The 25,325-nt window shown below is 33.7% G+C and overlaps 2 protein-coding genes across 2 annotated transcripts; both read left to right on the top strand.

Annotated features, from left to right (window-relative positions):
* The first annotated feature begins 2,574 nt into the window (after positions 1-2,574).
* LOC132168087 (cyclic nucleotide-gated ion channel 1-like) lies at positions 2,575-7,633 on the top strand. Its single transcript, XM_059579158.2, has 7 exons — positions 2,575-2,638; positions 3,899-4,331; positions 4,466-4,678; positions 4,847-5,130; positions 5,623-5,734; positions 5,999-6,247; positions 6,865-7,633. The coding sequence occupies exons 1-7, from the start codon at positions 2,595-2,597 to the stop codon at positions 7,333-7,335; spliced, it is 1,806 nt and encodes a 601-aa protein (XP_059435141.2). The 5' UTR covers positions 2,575-2,594; the 3' UTR covers positions 7,336-7,633.
* A 3,407-nt stretch (positions 7,634-11,040) lies between these two features.
* LOC132162696 (cyclic nucleotide-gated ion channel 1) lies at positions 11,041-23,187 on the top strand. Its single transcript, XM_088513563.1, has 7 exons — positions 11,041-11,300; positions 18,600-19,029; positions 19,477-19,689; positions 19,969-20,309; positions 21,124-21,235; positions 22,228-22,476; positions 22,545-23,187. Exons 1-7 carry the CDS (start codon positions 11,266-11,268, stop codon positions 23,040-23,042), a joined length of 1,878 nt encoding a protein of 625 aa, XP_088369689.1. The 5' UTR covers positions 11,041-11,265; the 3' UTR covers positions 23,043-23,187.
* Positions 23,188-25,325: the final 2,138 nt, after the last annotated feature.

The following is a 25,325-nucleotide window of genomic DNA, read 5'->3' as shown; positions in this document are numbered from 1 at the left end:
TTCAATTCTCATGCTCTTGGTGTTGAAAAATGAAAAGCAATAGTTTGTTTTAGAGGCCTTTGCATTAAGTTGTGTACAAAAATTAATAGATTATTTGTTGAACGTAGGCCCATGTTGGGATGGGTTTGGGTTTGCTCGATGGTGGTGATAACGGGTTTAGCCGATTGTATCCGGGTAGGGTGAGGGTGTTTTGGAAGATTCACTTGAAGACCCAATTATACATTTTCCGAGCGTGAAGCCTCTGATCTTGCCCATGATTTGTTCGATGAGAATGAACAAAATGTAATGGGATTATATATATATATATATATATATATATATATATATATATATATAGTATCACGTCATTTAAAATTTTAAATGATATGACAATATATAAATTTGTGTTTAAGCATGTCAAAATTAGTCTGGCCGAGCTACTCTCAAGTTTAACCATTTCTAAAGGCTGAGTTAGAGGTGGCCAAAGCACTTCCAAGTGGATAGTCAAATTACATACTTAAAAGCCATTCCCAACCATTTTTTTGTTCTCCTTTCCTTTTTTTTTTTTTTTTTTTCGTTAACTTTTTTATTTTATTTTTTGTTTTTATATGGTATATTTTTAATTTTAAATGATGTGGTGAAGTTATATAATAATAAGTACTGTTGATTCAATGATATGTATATGTGTTATAATTTTATTAGATATGACAAGGTCATTAGCCTACATGTCACTCTTCATCACTAAAAAACCTAATGTAAGGAGTACGGAGAAAAGAATTTGATAACGAAGCATTATATATACTTTAAAAGAGTGATGGATTTGATAAGTTTCAAATTAAACCTGAATGATGAATTTGGTAAAAGGTTAAACTCCTGGAACCTCTACAGTATTTTTCTCTTTAGAAAAAAAGGAAAAAAGAAAAGTAATTTTATCTTCAAAAAAATATATTTGCTTAAAAAAGCTTCCTTTTACATTGGTTTTACCCTATTTCATGTGTGCCCCTTATGTCCATGTGTGCTGCCTTGGTTTCATGATGTCCATGACGTCAAGTGATGATCATCATTCCTCTTATGCCCTGGTCAACACAAGTTCTGTGACTTATATGGATTTATTTGAAATTAATTAAAAATTCTATATATAGACATAATTTATAATTTTCTTGAGCTGTTGCGAGGAGAAAACTTCTTAGATGTTTCTAGGTGGGTAATATTCATGTTCTACCGGTCTAATGCTGACTTGTATGCAGTATTCCTCTTAAGAAGTATAAAATATTGTTTTGGACCAAGAAAAAAAGGAGCAAAAAAAAAACAAAAAAAAGGTGGGGAAGAAAAGCTATTCATGAGCGGTAAAGTAGTACGGATTGTCAAGATTAATGGATTTCAGTCTAGAAGGAATGTGTGCACATTTAACTAGGAGTTGGACGTATCAATTTCTTTGATTAGTTTATAAGTATGATTATCATGTAAGCTTAACGATATTATTTATATATATATTTGAACATGCATGGAACTTAAGGCACGACAAATGGGATCTAGCTAGACAAAGCTACAATGATATATTCCATTTACTTGTAAATCATTGTCATGATAGGAAGAGGAGCTGATATTTATTCTTAAAATAAGGTGAACGTTGGGATTACTTTTTATCTTGTCATTTATTTATTTTACTTTTTACTGAACCCCCCATTTGATATGTTGCAATGTCGAGATTTTAGTCAAATAACAAATTAATTGCACAAGAAGTTATATATGGTTCTTAAACGTTTGATTTTGCTAGGAAGCTGCCTAGCTGGTTCCATTTTATTCTGTACTACCATTCGGATTCGGTGACCGACTTGACTTTGGAATCAATATTGAATTTTCATTGGTTGCAAAGAAGACTTGAGGGATCTGCGTGTCAAAAAAGCAAAAAGAAAGACTTGAAGGATGCCGGTCCGACAAAAAAAACAAAGAAAGGAAGACACCACGTACGTACAGATGGTCGTAAAAAAAATTAACGAATAAATATTTATAACCGCGACAGTTGCTGATTTTGTTTATTAGTTGCAGCTGCAGAGTCTTCAATCCTACAACAAATCCAATTTGTGCCCATCTCCGATATTGCTCTCCTCGAGTTTATCAGGTTCATTTCACTGTTTATATAATCTCTAAGATGACACAAATTTATCACTATTTTTCCTTATTACATTTCCTAAACAACGGGGCAATTTTTTTTAATTGGGTCCCTTTTACATGCCCATGAAATATGTATCTGATGCCAATCATTAATGTTTTCTTGGTCTGAGTATTTGCATTGAGTATGATATATATATATATATATATAGCTCATAAGGTGCAGAGTCTTACGTTTCTTCCCTGAAAGAAATCATATGGTGCACAATCCGAGGGATTGCACTTAAATTTTGCTTTTTCTGAGGTTGCACTTAGATTAATATATATATATATATATATATATATATATATATATATATATATATATATATGGAAAGTGGTGTTTATCTAATCTGTTTTCCAGTTTTTAAGGAATATTCTAAACTCATACTTTTGTCGTTGTAATTGTAGCTCGTGGTCGTGGGTGCGGACGTTAATTGTATCGTTAATTATAGGCTTGAGTTATGAGTTCCCGTGGGCATCGGCATGCGCAAGACAACTGGATGAGGTTAGCATCTTCATCTTCTTCTTCTTCTTTTATATGTTCTAACTTATATATCTATATGGTCTTTACAGAAAGAAAAAAAAAAAAAAATTAATTGCTTATAGATATGATTATTATCATTGTAAATATGAGAATAACTAGCATCCTTCATTATTATTATTTTGTTTTAATAACTTATTTTGGTGCTTAAGGCTTTAATAAGGTAGCCCAATTTTGAACCAATCTCTTAAACGCTGTTAAAAATAAGTCATTCTTTCTTTCATCTTGCGAAGAGTACTTGCGTAATTCCCCAGTTCCCCTTCCCTTGATCGGCTAATGTACGTGTTCGACAAGTTGTTGTCCCATGATTACGATCTTATCCATTTTATCTTAAATAGAAATGATTTATTTTATGATCAATTTAAATTTGTGTAATATGGTCTGTTGTTAGTTAGTCATTTATTTTTGTTTTTTTTATTAGTGATGATTTAAGGGTTGATCCTGACTACCACGTCATCAAGTTGTATTGCAATTATATAATAGTCTATTAAATAACATTACTTACTAAATTTTACAGCAAGTTGTTATATAGTGAATACATTGTTATATTAACCAAAATTTTTAAATAACACTTCATGGGAATCACGCCTCATGAAGCGGATTACTTTGCATCATCTTTCCTCTTTTTGTGTGGATATGTTTAAAAAAAAAAAAAGAGGCTTTTTAAGGGTCGATGTGTTTTTATGTTTTGTTCAGTGTATGCTTGGATGGGCTAGGCCCAACTACAAAAGCAGAAAACGAGACCAATAAATCTTATTAATTATAAGCCTTCAGGTAGAACGTACAAATAGATGAGGACCATGAGGTTGTGTTTGTGTCAATGTAAAATATTTTTTATTGAAATATACGATTTTTTTTTTTAAAAAAATAATTTTTATTAATCGATTTAGATATTAAAAATGATTATAAATTTTTTCTAACGTTTGATTCATATGGAAAATAATTATTTTACATTGAAAATTAATTGAAGGTGATGGTGGTTGGGTGTCTCAGTTGTTATAGATTTTGATTGCACTACACATTGAAATATGAAAAATATTTTACATAAAAAAAAACACACACACACACTTGCAGCATGGCTTTAATTAAGCCAGGCAAATTCTAAGCATGCAATTAACTAGATTGAAGGTATCATTATGGTTCCTCAGTTGAAGGGATCAAAAGTAAAACGATAAATATCATTAACCTGATTCTTTGCTTGTTATGTTGTGTACGTACGTTCAGGGATCAGGATATGGAGGGGGGGCAAGTCTCCGAAATTGATGGAGATGATTCAGGACAAAAGAGAAGAAGAATCAAAACAATTCTTGACCCAGAGGGGCAGCTGCTGCGACGGTGGAACATGATGATTGCAGTGTCGTGTGTAATTGCAGTATCAGTGGACCCTTTGTTCTTTTACGTTCTTTTCATCAACGAACATAAGAAGTGCTTGTTGTTGGATAAAAGATTGAAGATCGTAGCCATTACTTTGCGATCTGTCACGGATTTCATTTATGTTTTGAACATAATTTTGCAATTTATTTGTCCTTACATCGACAAGGAATGTCGTAAGCTTGGACAAATTAAGGTGGTTACAGATCCTCAACAAATAGCAAAGCACTACTTCTTCTCCTGGTACTTTGTAATTGACATTCTCGCTACTCTTCCTCTCCCACAGGTAAGGGCCGGGAGGATTAATCGACACTTTTCTTTTATATGCTTCTGAATTGTTTTGTTAACGTTCTTTCAAGTTTAATTAACCGCAAGGAGGATTATTATTCAAATCATTTTAATTGATTATGTTTTGTCCAGGTTTTATTTCCAATTATTTTTTTAGAAATCAGAGATTCAAATTATTTTGACAAAAGGAAGTCGCTGAACGCTCTTGTTTTCTGCCAATACACACCAAGAGTTGTCCGAGTCTACATATCATGGATGAATCACAGCAGGATTGCCAGCAAACTTGCTAGAACAGTATGGGTTAAAGCTGCATTCAACTTCTTTCTCTATATATTTTCCAGTCATGTAAGTAGTATTGATTATTAATATCAATATCATATTCATTTTATGTCAACATAATAATAATAATAATTATTATTATTTGTATTTGCACGACTGATCTTTCTCTCTTTTGTATTTTTTATAGGATATCCGCAAAATTTACTGATGTTTATGTGACTTCTGGCCCTTTAGGTACTAGGCGCCTATTGGTACTTTCTTTCAGTGCAACGAGAGATGGCTTGCTGGCACACGGCTTGTAAAAACCATAGTAAATGTACTTCAATTTCTTTTAACTGTAATCACCCTTTAAAAGATCTTGCTTTTTTAGATGATAAGTGCTCCGTAGAAACACCAAACACAAAGGGCGCCTTTGATTATGGAATTTTTCTTGGAGCCATTCAATCTGGTAATTTGCAGTCCACGGATTTTCCACAGAAGCTCGCCTATTGTTTTTGGTGGGGCTTACGGAATTTGAGGTTTGGACATGTTACACTCTTTGTCATTCAACATTAGTGTTTTTTTTTTTTTAAATGATCAGAATGCTTATTATCGGTAAATATATCATACTATTGTACGTCCTTGCGCATGCATTTGTTGAACCATGCAAAGAGTGTACTTTTTTTTTTTTTTTTTTTTTTCATTGGTTTAATTAATTAAACTATAAGTAAATCATTTTATTGTACAATTTAGACATTAGAAATACAAGCTCTTTTTTTTTTTTTTTTTTTTGGATGAATGAAAAAAAAAAGGAAAATAGAAGCTTCTTCTGATCCATAATTCTTTAGACTTGTAATCTTGCTGGTTTTTGTTTCCTTATCTTGAGCCCTAGCTAGCCTACATACAGCTCTAGTCTTTACTTATACTTTCAACGTAAATTCTTATAGATTTATTTTTATACTTTGAGCAAATTATATTATTATGATATTGCCATCTTATAAACTATACTTTTTCCAATCCAATTTTTGCAGTTCTTTTGGTCAAAACCTTCAAACAAGTTCATATTTCTGGGAAAACTTCTTCGCAATTTTTGTCTCAATCTTTGCTTTGCTGCTGTTTTTGTATTTCATTGGAAATGTGCAGGTAGGCGCTCAACATCTTTTTTAAGCTTAAGGGCGCTTGATTATATAATTATGTACATCATTAGAGACGGTTTATAGATTAATTACATATAGAAGGCCAAAAGGGAATTTTGAACTTTGAAGCTAAATTACATATTTAGGTGTTAGAACATTGATTAAATGATTAAATTCGTTATTTTTTATTTTTATTTTTTATCGACATAAGATTTAAGGATAAATTCTATTTATCAATATAATTTGATGAATTGAACTTGTCATGTAACAGACATATAGACAGTTGGCAACTGAAAGGTCAGAAGAAATTATACAAAATATGAAAGTTAAAGAGCGAGAAATAGATTTATGGATAGATAGGAACAAGCTCCCTGGTTGTATGAAAAAGGAGATCATGCCTAATGTTCAACGCATGCTGGAACAAAAGAAAGAAGTTGATGTACAAAATCTGCTCTCTCATCTTCCTAGTGAACTTGCAAGGAAGATTAAGCGCTATATCTGTTTACCTATGCTTAAAAAAGTGAGTCCCCTTTTCTTCTTCCCCACCCCCCACACCTTTCTTTCTTCTTCCTTTTTGATAAGTGGAGTTTCTTTTTTCTTCCTTTTTGATAAGTTGAGTGGATTGTGAAAGAGTTGCAATTAAGGATGTTAGTAGTTTGTTTGGGTGTACATCTGAGGAGTTTAAAAGTGCGTTTGATACTCAAAAAATCCGTTTGAAGAAAAAAGTACATGTTTGGTAAAAAAAAATTGAAAGCGCTTTTAAAAGTCCACAAAGCAAAAAAAAAAAAAAAAAAAGGCTAAAACGCACTTTTGGCAAAAGCTTCATTTTTAAGCTTTTGCCAAAAAACGTTTTTTAACTTAAAAACTCTATTTTTCAAACGCAATTCCAAACATGCTCTAGATCTTCCATAATTGCTCGTTACTAGATGTTACTAGGTTTTATTAGTGATTCTACTTGAGAAGCTCCAATTGTAACATTAAATAATCATTTTGGAATAATAACGTACATAGACATAGTTAGCACTTTCCTAATTAAATTGTGACAAATGGTACAAAGTAACCTAAGAAGCTTCCTTCATGTAATTATTTCCCAATTGAATTGACCCTTTCTCATTTATCCTTTTTTGTTTGTGCTAGGTGCCACAACTTGTAGGAAAAAGTGACCAACATTTGCAATTGATCTGCGACTATCTGAAGCCAGTGCACTACAAGCAGCACAGCTACATTGTGAGGGAGGGAGAACCACTTGATGCGATGCTCTTCATAACGCAAGGCATCATATGGAACTTCACCATCATTAATGGTGAGAGAAGAAATAAGTGCATTGAGAAAGGTAATTTCTATGGAGAAGAACTTCTTGATTGGGGGTTGGATTCCCCCGCCTTACCCAACCTATCTGACCTCCCAATCTCTCTCAAAACTGCAAAAACGCATACAAAAGTTGAAGCCTTTGCTCTAATGGCCAACGACTTGAGGACTATAGTTTCCAGGCGTACTGAAGCAGTTTCTGCTGTACAAGCAGCTTTCCGGCGCTTTAATGAAAAGCCTCTCCAGTTTGTTGAGGGGATGAAGAACATTGAAATTTCGTCTGTGTTAGAGGACAGATAGCAAGTTATCTAAGGATTAGGCCTGAACCACATGTCTCGGACAATTTATTTCATTCCTACTCAAACTCAGAAGCTCACAGTTCCTCTGTTTCAGATATTGTCGATATGGCTACCAACCAGGGAGATATTTGATGATGGAAGAGATAGAAGAGATATTCAAGCTCGCATCCATAAAAGATTAGTCCCAGCTGTTAGCTCGATAGCAAATCTTTCTTTTACTGATTTGTATATATATGCTGTGTATTATTATTATCTTTATTCATATTTATTCTTTGGTTCTAGTTGTATTCGGTTTAGCTGCACAAATACTTGAAGTTATCTTTGTATAGTTTTACTGCCTAACTATAAATGAAATAGAGCACAACAGGAGTATTCATATATTCTGGCCAAATCAATTCCACATGCAACACTTTGTTTCATGGTATCAGAGCCATAAAGATTCGCACCCAAAATTTCTTTTTCTTTCCTGCATTTTATTCTCAAATCGTTGAATTTAGTACCATTGGTGCTGCTTCTTCTCTTCTTTTTTCTACTCCAAACATTTCACATTTTTTGTTTTTTGATGAATGAGTGAATTTATAAAAGCACACCAGTGAACAAACACCCCAGCAAAAACAGAGCACCACTCAACTCACAAAATAGCAAAACTCAGTCTGATGCCAATTATCTGGTGCGGGTGTGTCAATTTCTCCCCATACTCAGGAAAAAATGGGCTGTTGGGTATTGTTGATGGGTCGGAGCCCTGTCCATCCAAATTCATTTAAGAATCTGATGAGAAGGATTCTGTCTCATTGAATCCTGAATTTGTGATTTGGGAGAAAAAGGATCAGTATATCCTTACTTGGTTCATTGCAACGTTGTCTGGAAAGGTTGTCAGTGCAGTGTATATATGGCGTCAATACCTCAAGGCAGGTATCATGTTATTGGAGGAGGAAATATCATGGAGAGAGGGAGAGGAGAGTTGAGAGAGTGAGAGAATGGAAGGAGAAGATATCTCTAGACTAGAATTAATGGGGGAGAATGGGAGATAAAAATCAATAACAAAGAATAAAGAGAGATACGAATGGATCTACGTAAATATCTTAGGGCTTAGGCTTTATGCATTGGGTTTGGGGGAGTGTCTCTTTAAGATAACCATTGGACCACGCGGCGGGCTAAGAACCAACTGATTAGTCTCATGTAGTGGACCTTTTATATTAACAGTCCTTAAGCCTAAGCTCCATGTGGAGGGGGCCGAATATTTGGGTTGCTAAGTCCAATGATATAATCCATATCTCAACAATACTCAATGTTGGGTTTAGTTTTGTTAAAAAAATGTAAAATCAGCTAATATAGTTTATTTAATTTGTAATTAGTTCATTGCAGTATCAAAATAAACTCAAAAGTCTTTGAGGCATGTTAAAAAAAAAAAAATTTAATCACTCCAGCAAAATTTCGTCTACTAATTTAATAGATTTCGATATTATGAAATGTTAGAGCCAATAAAATTGTGATACATGTCCTATTTAAGTAAATTTCACACTAACAAAATTTGTTAAATTAGTGGAAGAAATTTGACTGTAAGGACTTAATTGTTTATTTGGCATTCTTCAGGCAACTTTGAATTCATTTTAATATTATAAGGAGTTAATTGTAAATTAAGTAAACTATTTTATATTTTTTCCTTTATTCTTTATCAGTTCGTTTTTTTTTTATTATTTTATTATTTTAATTATTTTTTTTTTGGGTTTTTTTACTTAACTACCCATATATATATATATTGCAATGTCAGGTTTTATCTTCGAGCATATTCTTGCCTGATCCCACGGACCAATGGGGCACCACAAAACAAGTCAAAGAAAAAGACCACTGGAGTGATGTCAGTGGGTAGAGTAATACTATGGACTATCTTTTTTTTTTTTTTTTTTTTTTTTTCTTCTATTTTCTTTTTAAAGTTGATGTGACTTTTAAAATTGGATCAAAATTCAAATCTAACATTTAATGATGATTTTAAAAGCCATATCAATTTTAAAAAGATAAAGAAAAGGAAAATTATATCAAAACACCTTGGGTAAGCGCGCCAAAATTTTTTTGTCCCTAAGTTTTTTTTTTTTTTTTACAATTTACTCCTTGGGTCAATCGAAATGCCAATAAAATCCTTACTGTCAAATTTTTTTAACTGCCGTTAGATTGATTTAAACACACTATTTTACCATGCCAGCATAATAAATTTTAATTAATTTAATTTAAAAATTAAATTAAAATTAAAATTTAAAAAAAAAATAGAAGGCGCGAGCCACCCCATGGGTGGTTACGGGCCACCCCTAAACCCCAGGGGTGGCCCGCAAGCCACCCCTAACCACCCAAGGGTGGCCACGCCCTAGGGTTTAGGGGTGGCTACGCCCTAGGGTTTAGGGGTGGCTTGTGGGCCACCCGTAACAACCCTTGGGGTGGCTTGGACCACCCCTAACCACCCAAGGGTGGCCACGCCCTAGGGTTTAGGGGTGGCTTGTGGGCCACCCGTAACAACCCTTGGGGTGGCTTGGACCACCCCTAACCACCCAAGGGGTGGGCCACCCCTTGGGTTTAGGGGTGCCTTGCAGGCCACCCAAGCCACCCCTTCTATTTTTTTAAAAAATTTTTATTTAATTTTTAAATTAAACTAATAAAAAATTATTATGCTGACGTGGTAAAATGATGTGTTTCAACCAATTTAACGGTAGTTAAAAAAATTTGATGGTAGAAATTTTCTTGGCATTTCGATTGACTCAGGAAGTAAATTGTAAAAAAAAAAAAAATTTAGGGACAAAAATTTTGGCGCGCTTACCTAAGAGATTTTGATATAATTTTCCTAAAAAAAAGATAAAAAAATGATCCCTAACATTACTTGAGCGGAAAGCCTCATAAACAGATTTTTTTTTTTTTTTTTTGGCTAAATTTATGTACGTCATGCTTTTTTCAAGAGTTTTGTCACTTCTTATGCAAGATTTTTTTGGAGGATGACTTTTCTTGCCACGTAACAAGCACATAATCTCGCACAGTCGCACGAGTTATATAATGAGAAGGAAGCTGTGAAGTCGTCGCCAGAGTATATCCAACAGAATGGTTAAATAGTTTATAATCAAAATATTTTTTGTGTATCTCATTCACTATATAGCACACTACATCAACAATATATATATATATATATTTTTCTTTAAGAAAAAAAATAGAAAAAACTATAAAAAAATAAATAAAATATAAAATCTCTTAGTGTGTATATAGAGGAAACAGTAACTAAAATAAAAATTTAAAATTTTAAACTAAATATTTTAGTTTTGCATGGGTGAATCTTTCTGAGATGCTCATGGGTGAATCTTTTTGATCAAGGGGACCCTTGGCAGTTAAGTAGAACAAGACCGGAGGGAATATGTAGTATATCGCTTACTTTTCTTATATTTCTTAATCATATTATTTTGCTGGGAAGTTTCCAAGTTCCATTTTTTTCTGCACTACCATTCTCTGGCTGCTTGACTTTGTAATGAATATTGAATTTTCATCAGTTGCCAAGAAAGACTTGAAGGACGCCAGCTGTGAAAAAAACTTAAAAGAAAGACTTGAAGAAGTGTCTCTCCCACACGGATGGTTGACTGACAAATAACGGATAAATATCTACAACCGCGACAGATGCTCTTGTTTATTAGTTGCAGATGCAGAGTACTCTTAAATCCTACAAATAAACCACTCTTTGCTTTGTCCAAATTAACTGCTATTTGCTGATTCATTTATCATCATATCTTATGCTGCAGAGTATTACGTTTCTACCTGCGAGGATGCACTTTGATTAATATACGAACTGTGGTGTTCGACTAATCTGTTTTGCAGTTTTTCAGGAATCTAAACGCATACTGTTGTCGTTCTAATAGCAGTTGGTGGGTTAGGACGTTGTATCGTACGTTTATAAGCTTTAGTTATGAATAGTTGGCATCGGCTGAAGAAAGGGACGAGGTTAGCTAGCATCTTCTACTTGTTCTTCTTATGTTCTATATTATTTATATGGTCGTTCGATCGTTTCCTTATAGATATGATTATTATCTTTGTAAAAATTTCTCAAACTCAAAGGATTTTGTGTGTGACAGGAAGGCACTATATTTCCGCATCTTTCAAATATTTTGTTGCTTTACGGGACCTAACTATATATATATTTATCATCAACATTTTCTTTCCTTCTTCTTTTTATTTTTATTTTTTATTTATTTTATTTTATTTTTTATTTTTAATGTAAATGGTAAAATGATTTTTATTTTGAAGAGAAAACTTCCATTAAAAAAATATATGAATACAGGTCCAAAATAAACTTTATTGATATGATATGTATATGTTATCATCACATAATCTAAATTTTTTAAATGATGAAATATCATTTCTAATAATATTAGATGTAATAAAACATAACCATAAAATATGGACATAAATTTCCTCCAAACAAGTATGGAGGAAATATCCTCAAGTGTCTATAAACATTTAAAACGTTAGTATAAGTTAATAAACTGCTATTAATGACCTTAAGAATTTAATATTTGTTTTAAATGTTTATAGATACTTGACATTATTTTAAATGGGTTGGAGGATATTTTCTCCACATTGGTTTGGAGAAATTTCTGTCCGCAAAATATATAAGGTCATATTCTTGTCTCAAAATGGCTTTTTAGGTGCTGAGAATAAATAAGGGTCAGACATGTTGCATAGTTTGACGAGTGAGGTGTAGTCTTTAGCTCACTATGCCATCCTTGAACAAGATGAGTATTTTGTAAAAAATAATGCTATTTTTTTACACTGATTTATCATACTCATGTCATATCCGTTGATGTGTATTGTGAGAAGGTATTTAAAACACACAGAGTACGAAAAATGTTGTATAACTTTAAATGTTGTAACCCATCTTCTCTTTATGTTTTGTTAAGTGGATGGGCTGGGAGGCCCAACTACAAAAGCAGAAAACGAGACCAAGAAATCTTAGTACAATAATTTCTTGAAGTGCTGGCATATAAGCCTTTATTTGTTGTAAAATTAAAGAAAATAACAAGACAAGATAAAAGATTGCAATATATGAAACTAGTTCTTCAGGAACTATGTATTATTCTTCTCTATTATTGTGTATTTTACATACAACTCAATACTCCCTTTTATAGGCATGAAATCATAATGGGAGGTTAATGAATATGAAATGGGGAATATGAAACAAAAGGGTTAATCAATTTATTACATGGATGTTATATGAATTCTAAAAGATGACATGAATGTGTAGAATTCCAAGAGATGGAACTAAATGGTCATCCACCTAATGCATGAATGCATTCATAACACTCCCCTTTGGATGACCATACACTAAGAATATGCCTCGTTAAAACCTTGCCAAGGAAAACCCAGTGGGAAAAAACCTGTGGCGAAGGAAAAAGAGTACAATATTCTTGTGTGCCTTCGTATGCTTTAGGATTGCCTCATTAAAACCTTGCAAAGGAAAATCCAGTAGGAAAAACCTTAGCGAAGGAAAAAGAGTACAATCAGCATAATCATTTTACTCCCCCTCTTTAGCATGAAGAGCTTCAATTGTTTATGATGAAAGATCCTTCAGTCGGCGCATTCCAATGTTATTCACCAACTTCTTAAATGTTGCAGTTGGTAATGCTTTGGTAAATAAATCTGCCAAATTGTCACTTGATCGTATCTGTTTAACATCAATATCACCACTCTTCTGGAGCTCATGTGTATAAAAGAACTTTGGTGAAATGTGTTTGGTTCTATCACCCTTAATATATCCTCCTCTAATCTGTGTGATACAAGCAGCATTATCTTCATATAATATTGTCGGGCTATCTCTGATTGTGGATAAACCGCACTTTTCTCGAATGTGTTGAATTACTGATCTTAGCTATATGCATTCCCGACTTGCTTCATGAATTACAATAATCTCTGAGTAATTTGAAGAAGTAGCAACAAGTGTTTGCTTGACAGATCTCCATGAAATAGCAGTACTTCCACTTGTAAATAGATATCCTGTTTGAGATCTACCTTTATGCGGATCAGAAAGAAAACCCGCATCTGCATATCCAACTAATTGTGAATTTGAACCTTTTGAAAAAAATAATCCCATGTCAACTGTTCCACGAAGATAACGTAGAACATGTTTGACCCCATTCCAATGCCTTCGAGTTGGTGCAGAGCTGTATCTTGCTAATAAATTAACTGAAAATGCTATATCAGGTCGTGTGCAATTTGCAAGATACATCAGAGCACCAATTGCACTAAGATATGGTACTTCAGGACCAAGAATTTCTTCGTCATCTTCTCGAGGGCGAAAATGGTCTTTTTTCACATCAAGTGACCGAACAACCATTGGAGTGCTCAAAGGATGAGCTTTCTCCATGTAAAAGTGCTTCAGGACTTTTTCTGTGTATGTTGACTGATGAACAAAAATTCCATTAGGAAAATGTTCAATTTGTAAACCAAGGCAAAATTTTGTCTTTCCAAGATCTTTCATCTCAAACTCATTTTTTAAATACGTGGCAGTTTTTATGAGCTCTTCTGGAGTCCCAACAAGATTTAAATCATCTACATAAACTGCAATGATAGCAAATCCGGATTCTGATTTCTTAATGAAAACGCATGGACAAATTGGATTATTCTCAAATCCTTCTTTCAATAGATATTCACCAAGACGATTGTACCACATGCGTCCGGATTGCTTTAACCCATATAAAGATCTTTGTAGCTTGATAGAATAAATACTTCGGGATTTCGAATTATATGCTTCAGGCATTTTGTATCCTTCAGGGATTTTCATGTATATATCATTATCAAGTGATCCATATAAATATGCTGTAACCACATCCATTAAACGCATATCCAAACTTTCTGTAACTACCAAGCTAATCAAAAATCTAAATGTAATTGCATCCACTACAGGGGAATATGTTTCTTCATAATCAATACCAGGTTTCTGCAGGAAACCTTGTGCAACAAGTCTTGCTTTGTATCTCACAATTTCATTTTTCTCATTTTGTTTTCGTACAAATACCCACTTGTATCCAACAGGCGATACACCTTTAGGTGTTTGGACTACAGGTCCAAATACTTCACGTTTTGCTAGTGAGTTCAATTCTGCTTGAATTGCTTCCTTCCACATTGGCCAATCATTTCTACGTCGACATTCTTCGACGGTTTGTGGTTCAATATCATCATTACTTCTGGTAATGTTAAATGCAACTTTAAATGAAAATATGTTGTCGACAACAATTTTATTTCTATCCAATATTTCTCCTGTACTTACATAATTTATTGAGATCTCATTATTTTCAGGTACCTGTTCCTCTTCAGGAGGTAACTCTTCAGGAGATTCCTCTTCAAGAGATTCCTCTTCAGGAGATTCCTTTCCAGGAGAATTTTGTACAGAAAGTTTGGATGGATCAATTTTCGTTGCCTGTTTTGTGGGTAAGGCCTCTTCAGGAGCGCCGATTTCATTTCCTTGTGCTTTTCTCTTCCGGGGAATCTTATCCTTTGCACCAATAGGTCTTCCACGCTTCAGGTGCACCTTAGACTCATTTGCTGCTGTATTAATTAATTGTCCTACAGGGACTTCTATTTTCGCTGGAGTATTAGCAGCTGGAATGTGAGACTTAATTATTTACTTGTTGTCAGTAAATGCATCTGGCAATTGATTTGCAATACTCTGCAAATGAATGATCTTCTGAACTTCTAGTTCACATTGATTTGTACGAGGATCAAAATGAGATAACGTCGAATTATTCCAAGTGATTTCTTGTCGTGCTTCTGACAACGACTTTTCTTTCCCTAGTGATGGGAATATGTTTTCATCAAAATGACAATCTTCAAAACGTGCTTTAAAAACATCACCAGTTAAAGGCTCAAGATATCTAATGATAGAAGGAGAATCAAAACCAACATAAATTCCAAGTTTACGTTGAGGTCCCATCTTAGTGCGTTGAGGTGGCACAATTGGAACATATACAGCACAACCAAAAATACGAAAATGAAAAATATTTGGTGGTTGACCAAATGCAAGTTGCACAGGGGAATATTTTTGGTAAGCTGTTGGTCTGATCCGAACTAATGATGCAGCATGTAATATTGCATGTCCCCAAGCAGAAACAGGTAATTTTGTTTTCATAAGCAAAGGTCGAGCAATTAACTGAAGTCGTTTAATAAACGATTCAGCTAAACCATTTTGAGTATGAGTATGAGCAACAGGATGTTCAACATTAATTCCAATTGACATGCAATAGTCATAAAATGCTTGAGATGTAAATTCACCCGCATTATCCATCCGAATAGATTGAATTGGATAATCAGGAAATTGTGCTCGTAATCTAATTATTTGAGAAAGAAGTCTAGCAAATGCAACATTACGAGTAGAAAGCAAGCAAACGTGTGACCACCTAGATGATGCATCTATTAAAACCATAAAATATCTAAATGGCTCACATGGAGGGTGAATCGGCCCACATATATCCCCTTGAATCCTTTGTAAAAATGATGGAGATTCAACAATTATCTTAGAAGGGGATGGTTTGATAACAAGTTTATCTTGAGAACATGCAGCACAAGGATAATCACTTGGTAAAAGAATCTTCTGGTTCTTTAAGGGATGCCCATGAGAGTTCTCAATTATTCGACGCATCATAATTGTTCCCGGATGTCCAAGACGATCATGCCAAAGCATAAACATCTTTGGATTAGAGCACTTCTGGTGCATCACAACATGTGATTCAATTGTTCTTATTGTTGTATAATACAACCCGGAAGAGAAAGCAGGCAGTTTTTCCAATATGAGCTTCTGGCCCGAAATTATTGAAGTAATATAAAGATATTCGTCACTGCCTTCATTAGTGGTTTCAACATGATAACCATTTAGACGAATATCCTTAAAACTAATTAAATTTCTTCTAGATTTAGAAGAATACAGAGCATCGTCAATACAAAATTTTGTTCCTTTTGGCAATATAATATTCGCTCTTCCAGAGCCTTCGATTAGGTTTGATGAACCTGATATTGTATTGACACTAGCTTTGTTTAATATCAAGTATTGAAAATATTTCTTATCTCTAAGAATTGTGTGCGTTGTACAACTGTCTGCTAGACACAAATCTTCACCAATCATCTTGAAATTAATCATTCCATCAATATAACCCATACCTCTATATATAAACAAAATATATATTAAAATTTCATTAATCAAAAAGAAAATAACAAAATACAATTAAATTTAACAATGTAAACTCAATGTGATTAAGACACAATGAAAACATTTTAATTGTTATAGACATATTTATCACCAATGAAAAGATCAGTTTTTGTGTTAGAGTCTACAAAGAAATCAGAAACATTAAGATGAATGTTACCCTTTCCATTTAGAGTATTACGAAAAATTGGAGAATCTTCAGGATTACTGTGATTAGCAAAATTCATTTCAATCTCCTTTTCTTTTATGGAGGTTTGATATAGGTCTACCAGATGTTTAGGCGTACGACAGGTACGTGATCTATATCTTTTTCATACCACACATGTAACATTTATCTTCATAGTTCTTTGTGGGTTTATTCTGTAAACCTTTGTTTTCATTTTATTTCGCCTCAATGTGGTTCCACTTCTGGTGGTATGGAGCATTTCTTTTGTAAAAATTATGAATACGTTCCCCTTGACCTCTATAATTTTTTTCTTCTACCACGTCTATATCCACGACCATGGTTTCCTTTATTACCATGAAATGAGGTTCCATTTGCTTCAGGAAATGGTGTAGAAGCCGTTGGACGAGATTGATAATTTTTCATTAATAGCTCGTTGTTTTGCTCAGTCACTAGAATGCAAGATATCAGTTCAGAATATCTTGTGAAATTACGCTCTCGATATTGCTACTGCAGGAGCACATTCGAGGTATGAAATGTGGTATATGTTTTTTTCTAACATATCCATATCAGTGACTTTTTCTCCATACAATTTTAATTGTGGGCTGATTTTGAAGAGTTCAGAGTTAATCACTGACACTCTTGAAATCTTGCAACTTCAGGTGCATCAAATCATAACGAGCTTTTGGGAGGATAACTATCTTCTGGTGCTCGTATCTCTCCCTTAAATTATTCCACAAGGTCAAGGGATCCTTTACCGAAAGGTACTCAGTTTTTATATGCTTCAGGCATATAAAATTAGAAGACATCATATTCATAATATTAGTATGATAAAATTCTAATTTATAATAAATCTCACATGAATCATAATATGCAAGTATTATGATAGCTTTATAATAAATCTCACATGAATCATAAAACAATAAAAATTTAATGAATTGAGAATACCTCACGGATAGCTTTTGATGTTGAAGATCAAAAGAACACAACAATTGGCTAGAGCTTCGTGCTGATAACGTGTTGTAAAATTAAAGAAAATAACAAGACAAGATAAAAGATTGCAATATATGAAACTAGTTCTTCAGGAACTATGTATTATTCTTCTCTATTATTGTGTATTTTACATACAACTCAATACTCCCTTTTATAGGCATGAAATCATAATGGGAGGTTAATGAATATGAAATGGGGAATATGAAACAAAAGGGTTAATCAATTTATTACATGGATGTTATAGGAATTCTAAAAGATGACATGAATGTGTAGAATTCCAAGAGATGGAACTAAATGGTCATCCACCTAATGCATGAATGCATTCATAACATTATTTTATTTTTTATTTTTTATTTTTTTCTAAGCAAGCAAGAGAAAGAGGGTTACATGATTAAAACAAACACAAAAGGGGAGGGCACCCCAACAACAAAGCTCAAATGGTAGAAGCAATATAAATACAGTAACAAATTCTGGATCCAGTCCAAAAGGACCAAACAACAGGCAATGGTGCTGGGCCTATTCCAGGGCCGTACAGAGTGGTACAAAGTGCAAAGAAATTCCGTGAAGAGTCCGTTGCGGTAAAAACAACAACCACTGTAAAAACAACAATCCCACTATAAGCCTTTAGATAGAACATAAAATTAAAATAGATGAGGTTGAGGTTGTGTTAGTTTTGATGTAAAATATTTTTCAAAGATTAATTTTTTTTTTTATTATTAATTAGAGACCCTGAAAGCCAGTCAAATTCTAAGAAACTAGCTAGATTGAAGAATATAAGAACAAGTTCCATATGGTCCCGCTATGGCGCTATTACTTCCATTATTTGAAAGGCCGGAGAAAGTAAAAAAGATATATCATTAACTTAATTCTTTGTCTGTTATATTGAATTCAGGGATGAGGATATGGAGATGCAAGTTTCCAAAACTGATGGAGATGATTCAGGACGAAAGAGAACAAAAATAGAAAGAATTCTTAAACCAGAGGAGCCACTGCCTCATTGGTGGAATATGATGTTTGCAGTGTCGTGTGTGATTGCAGTATCAATGGACCCTTTGTTCTTTTATATTCCTATCATCAATGGAGATAACAAGTGCCTGTCGACAGATAGAAGATTAAAGATCACAGCTTATACTTTACGATTTGTCACGGATTTCATTTATGTTTTGAATATAATTTTGCAATCTATTTGTCCTTACATCGACGAGGACTCTCGTAAGCTTGGACGAATTGTGGTGGTTAGAGATCGTTGGCAAATAGCACACCGCTACTTCTTCTCGCGGCTCTTCGTAATTGACGTTCTCGCTATTCTTCCACTCCCACAGGTAAGGGACACTTTTCTACTATTGAATTATTTTATTTTATTATAAAAAGGGCATTTTGCACATTTAACAAAAAATGGTCAAATTAGAAAGGGCTGCAACATGGTATATTGACCTTACAAATTTTTAAATTTCGAGGTTATGATTGCAAAATCGTTTATACTTCAGAGAACATAAGTGAAATTTTTCCAAAAATATCTTAAAATAAACTTGTATAAGAAAATAGAGTTTTGGTCTTTAGAAGTCATCGATAATCTTCTTTAAATATTAGAAGTCGACCAGGGTTTTTATTGTATGCATGGTATACCAAAGCATGGATCGGAGGATGTAATGTCATGATATATATATAAAGATATCAGGAAAAGATCAGGAAAAGATCTCTTAGTTTGAATAAACAATATTGCCTATATAATTAAGTAGATCTTACGATGAGTTGTATGTTTTCTCCAGGTTATATTTCCAATTATTTTTTCAGAAATGAGAGAGTCGAAATTTTTGGTCAAAAGGAAGTTGCTGAACGCTGTTGTTTTCTTCCAATATGTACCAAGAGTTATCCGAATCTACATATCATGGGTGAATCTCAGCAGGACTGCCAGCAAACTTGCTAGAATTGTATGGGTTAAAGCTGCATTCAATTTCTTTCTCTATATCCTTTCCAGTCATGTAAGTTTGATTATCAATATATCATATTCATATTTATTTTACGTCATCATAAATTTTTATTGCTTATTTCATTTTTTCCTGTACAACTGTCGGATTAATTTTTATCTGAGCCCAGAGCATTTCTATATTCAAGTTCGGAAAATCATTCATTATACATTACTTTCTTTTGTCTTTCTACACAACTCTCTCTATCTTTCGTTGTTCTATTTTCTTTTTTGGTAGGATACCTGCAGAATTTGCTGATCTTTATAATGTGACTTCTCTTTCTTAAATATTTAGGTATTGGGTGCCTTTTGGTACTTATTTTCAATCCAACGAGAGACAGCTTGTTGGCACACCGCCTGTGAAAAGCATGCTGAATGTACTTCAATTTCTTTTAACTGCAAACACCATTTCAGTGATCGCAAATTTTTAAAGAATTGGTGCTCTATAGAAACACCAAACACAATCGGCTTGGATTTAGGAACATCAAACACAACGGGCTTTGATTTAGGAACATCAAACACAACTGGCTTTGATTTTGGAATATTCCTTGTAGCCCTTCAATCTCGTAATTTGGAATCTAAAGATTTTCCACGAAAGCTCTCGTACTGTTTCTGGTGGGGCCTGCGAAATTTGAGGTTTGGACATGTTACACTCTTTGGCTTTCTATATTGAGCTATTCAACAATAGTTTTTTTTTTTTTTTCCTTATATATATAAGAAAAAACCCATCAACTACCAGTCATTTTAAAGGCCTATAAAGTGATAGACATAACACTTTGATACATCAAACTGTGGCAAAAAGGCTACTTCAATTCGTTAGTTATCCTTATCAGGTTGGATGGAAAAGAGCTAGCTAAGGCATTGGTTTGTGATCTTGGTTTATGTTTCCTTATCTTGAGCCCTACATTTCAGCTGTAGTCTTTACTTATACTTTTTGTTAGGCTATGTGGAACTTGGCTGATTCTATTTGACCTGGTTAATTTGCACCCGACCCGATCCGATGTTGGAGGCCCTATGGTTTAAATGAGATTTTTTCTAAGGTTTAGTCCATGGAGCGGAGGCTTGGGCCGATAGACGCTTACACCCGAACTGGTCCGATGTTTGAAACTGTTTTGGTATTTTGACCTAGTTGAGGATTATATTTATAGTCAATTCTGACTAGGGTTTTGTATGAATGTATTATTGACACCTCCTGTATTGTTTTTCTCGAAAATAGTAAAACCTCGTTAAAACTTTGTAGACGTAGTCCTTAGTAGTGAACCAAGTAAATCTCTGTGTTTTGTGATTGGTTGTCTTTGGGTTCTTATTTCTTGCATCTCACCTGTTATGTGGAATAAGATAGATTTCCTAACACTTTCAACGTGAATCCTTTTATATTATTATTATTGTTATATGTTGAGCATATTATATGATTCTGATATTGCTATGAAATTTTCTCCAATATTTGCAGTTCTTTTGGTCAAAATCTTCAAACAAGTTCATATTTTTGGGAGAATTGCTTCGCAATTTCTGTCTCAATCATTGCCTTGATGCTGTTTCTGTATTTCATTGGAAATGTGCAGGTTGGTGCTCAACATCTTTTTAAAGCTTTAGGGTGCTTGATTATATAATTATGTACAACATTAGAGATGGTTTCTATATATATTCATGTAGAAGGGACACAACATGCATGCATGCACTCGTTATGTATGCACGGGACGATTTCCTCTAAAAGGGAACTTTGAAGAGTTTTTGTACCAATCATGCATAAACTTTTATTTTTGTTAATGATTTTATTTTATTTTTTTAATAAAAAAAGCAGGAGAAGACAACCAAAAGTTGACACTAGTCTTTATTAACTATTTGGACGCACCATATATATGTATCAAACAAGAGGGGTGTAGACAATCTCAAGACGCATGGAAGGCCTTAGGCCAAACAGAATCCTCTCGGTATTTAATGTTTTATCTAATGGTCTAGATGATGCCACATAATAAATATTTTGATAGGCCATTCAAAACTTTTTTGGTTTGATGAATAAAATTCTTTTCTTCACTCCTGTCTTCCTTTTTCTTTCACCATACTATATATACGCTATATATGTTTAGAGATAGATAAAGTTTTCTTTACAAAGATTGTAGTAAGATAAATTATTGTTTGAGGAAGACAGTACTATACGTACCACAGCTATAATTAATTTCATTGTTCACTTGTGCAAAATTCAGGGTTTTAATTATTATTATTATTTTTTTTTGGAGTTTAGATTATGTAATTTGTGTTGCTTATGTTTTGTCAAAGGTTATTGAGAGTTGAAAATTTCCCTATAGACTTAATTTTATGTCCAAGTTTTGTACATTTATAGAAATTTTTTTTATTTATTTATTAATAATTTTGATAGCTAATAATTTTTCCATCTATCAATATTATTAAGTATAAAAGGGTTAACTATATATTTAAGTGTAATAACATCGATTAAATGATTAAATTCGTCATATCTTATTTATGAACCTAGCTAAGATTTAAGGATAATGTAATTATCGATAGAATTTGATGTTGTGAACTTGTCTTGTAACAGACGTATAGACAGTTAGCAACTGAAAGGTCAGAAGAAATCATACAAAATATGAAAGTTAAAGAACGAGAAATAGATCTATGGATAGATAGAAACCAGCTCTCTAAATGCATAAAACAGGAGATCATGCCCATCGTTCAACACATGCTGAAAGAAAAAAAGGATGTTGATGTTCAGAATCTACTATCTTATCTTCCCAAAGAACTTGAAAGGAAGATTAAGCGTCATATCTGCTTGCCCCTGCTGAAGAAAGTATCCCCTCTCTCCTCTCCTCTCCTTTTTTACCCTTGTGATCATTACTCCTTTTTTGTTTGTGTTAGGTGCCACCACTTGAAGGAAAAGGTGACCAACTGTTGCAATTGATTTGCGATTCTCTCAAGCCATTGTACTACAATGAGGACAGCTACATTCTTCGGGAGGGAGAACCACTTACTGCGATGCTCTTCATCACACAAGGAAGTGTATGTTGCTTCAAAACCAGTAATGGTGAGAATGGCGAGGGAACCGTCTCAGGCGCTCAGTGTATTGAAAAAGGTGAGTTCTACGGAGAAAAACTTTTAGAGTGGCGCCAGTTCAATGACTCTCCCTCACCCGGACTATCCGACCTCCCAATTTCCACCAAAACTGTAAAAACCCTTACAAAAGTTGAAGCCTTTGCTTTAACGGCCAATAACTTGAAAATTCTAGTTGCCAGGCATTCCCAAGCAATCTCTAATGCAAAAGTGAAATTTACACAAGCAGCTCGTCGGCACCTTAAGGAAAAGAGTGGCGCTCTTTCGGTGCTTCAAGTTCAAGGCCCCAGTAGTGCCACGCGTTGAAAAGCAAGGTCTTTGTGTTAAGTTGCATATAAACTCCATTGGTTTCTAGTTGTTTGAATTCTGAACGGTGAAGGTAGAATTAGGAAATGAACAACTTGTTAATTTATAAAACTCTTGAATTGCAACATATATTGTTATTTGCTGAGTGTACGTATGTCTTTACTTTTTCAATGTTGTACCTTGATGTAGAATGTATGTCTTTAGTTTTTTTTTACACAATAAATCAAGCTAATCTTTTTTTTTTTTTTTTTTTTTTTTTTTTTTGAAAAGTACGCTTTATTCCTTCAAAGTATCACAACTTTAGCATTTAAGCCTCTAACTTCTAAAAAAATGACACTAACTCCACAATCTACCAAAATGTGACAATTTAGCTCATTTGTTAAATTTTTTTTGTCTATTTGAATGAAAATTAAGTCACGTGTGTCAAGGGGCGTAGTACCTTACCCTTGGGGTGCTAGCCCCACCCCCCCCCCCCCCCCCCCCCAAAAAAATAATAAATTAAAATAAAATTACTGCACACTTCTAAAATTTGAAAATTTCCTTTCAATTTTATGTGCTTAATTTTATGAAATGGACCCTCCCAAAATTTTTATTTTTTTAGTTTTGTCCCTCCTCTCCTTTAACACTTTACTTGCTATCCTGGGACAGTTTTTTGGAGTTTAAGGACTAAAAAGTCACGTGCGGCTACATTCCTTCTAAATAGACCAAAAAAAAAAAATCAAATCAAATTTATCAGATAAATTGTCACATTTTGGTAGTTTCTCGGGTTGAGTATCGCTCTTTAAAATTGATCTAGAGGCTAAAAAGCCAAATTGATGATATATACTTAAGGGCGGTGACGGAGGGAGGGGGACCATGGTAGGCCATGCGCCCACCCCCCCCCCCCCCCCCCCCCCCTCCCAAAAAAAATAAGGAAAAAAAAAATTTATATGTAAAAAAAAAAAAAAGAGTAAAGTTTTTTGCCCCTCCTCAAATTTTGTTTTTCGGCCCTATTTGTAACTTTTTTTGGCCCTATTCTTAATTTTTTTGGGCTAAACCCATTAAGTTTTTATTTTATTTAATTTAATTTATTTTAAATGCCTATTTTTTTTGGCCCTTACGGTAGTCTTTATTTCATAAAAAACAACTAAAATAATTTTTTTTTTTTTAATAAAAAAAATTCTAAAGAACCGAAAAAAAAAAAATTTGACTGGCCCCGTCCTATAAAATTTCCTAATTATGTCCATGCTTAAGGGCGATTAAGTGTATTTCACTCTCTTTAATTTATGATGGCTTGGCTAGCAAACATTAATTGAACAAGTAGTAAGTGTTTATTAATTCTTCATATTAAATTCCCTTTCATAATCTATAATTGTATAGGGTTCAGGGCTGCAATGACTCTCATATATATGAATTGAGATCCCCTCTAATTGGAGAGAAATTAGAGATTCTTTAATTGTTAATCGTAACCCTTCATTTTAAATTCAATGGTTTATAAAATGTCAGTTGCTTTTATATAACCGAGGCCTTAAATATAGTTAAATCAGAAATGAAGGTTGAAAAGAAGAATGTATTAATTGCAACCATCTCAATTAAGTCAGTACTGACTTATATATATAAGTCAGTACTGACTTAATTGAGATAGGGAAATGCTTTTTTGCATTCTCCCCACCATCTCCCCACCATCTCTTCTCTCTTTACTTTTTTGTTTTATTTTTTTATTTTTTTAAAAAAATCAAAATCCAAGTGAAGAGATGGTGAGTAGATGGTGGGGAGAATGCATTGTAGCATTCCTCATTGAGATATATATGTGTGTGTGTTTCTCGAGAGGGGATCGATAACCATTGATGCGATGTGGTTCCTCCCACAACACATTTCGTACATGGATTTATGAAACTGCATTATTCGTTGTAATAAAATCTACCGCTGTGAGTTATCGATGTACGTAACATTATTGAACTCAATATATATTCTATTCCCACATGGAAAATGTCATTTCTAAATATATAGAACTCCAAGAACAGGTTTACGTAGTGGAAGTTTCTTATCTAACGGTTGGCAATCTCCAGAATATACTCCAAAAACTGGTGGAAATTTAGAATATACGTACTACAGAACAAGAGGATGACGTTTCTTAATTTTTCTCCACACATGTAATGGCTAGCTAGCTATCCAACGATCGAGAGCGTAGCCGTGCATTAGCCTCCTCATGTTGGGAATCTTGAATTTTCCTGCACTTTTGGACAACGGACCCTTGGCAGTTAGTTCAAGACGTCAGACGTGACCTGAGCGAATTTGACTTTC

The sequence above is a fragment of the Corylus avellana genome, chromosome 2, assembly GCF_965113065.1.
Source record: "Corylus avellana chromosome 2, dhCorAvel1.hap1.2, whole genome shotgun sequence".
Lineage (NCBI taxonomy): Eukaryota > Viridiplantae > Streptophyta > Magnoliopsida > Fagales > Betulaceae > Corylus > Corylus avellana.
Note: the sequence above shows the minus strand (reverse complement) of the source record. Positions and strands in the feature narration are given on the sequence as shown.

Excerpts from the sequence above, each read along its gene's own strand:
- LOC132168087 (XM_059579158.2), top strand. The coding sequence starts at position 2,595 with ATGAGTTCCCGTGGGCATCGGCATGCGCAAGACAACTGGATGAG. Across the intron at positions 2,639-3,898 it reads GCGCAAGACAACTGGATGAG|GGATCAGGATATGGAGGGGG; the intron begins GTTAGCATCTTC and ends ACGTACGTTCAG. Across the intron at positions 4,679-4,846 it reads TCTATATATTTTCCAGTCAT|GTACTAGGCGCCTATTGGTA; the intron begins GTAAGTAGTATT and ends CTGGCCCTTTAG.
- LOC132162696 (XM_088513563.1), top strand. The coding sequence starts at position 11,266 with ATGAATAGTTGGCATCGGCTGAAGAAAGGGACGAG. Across the intron at positions 19,030-19,476 it reads CTATTCTTCCACTCCCACAG|GTTATATTTCCAATTATTTT; the intron begins GTAAGGGACACT and ends TGTTTTCTCCAG. Across the intron at positions 20,310-21,123 it reads TGGGGCCTGCGAAATTTGAG|TTCTTTTGGTCAAAATCTTC; the intron begins GTTTGGACATGT and ends CAATATTTGCAG.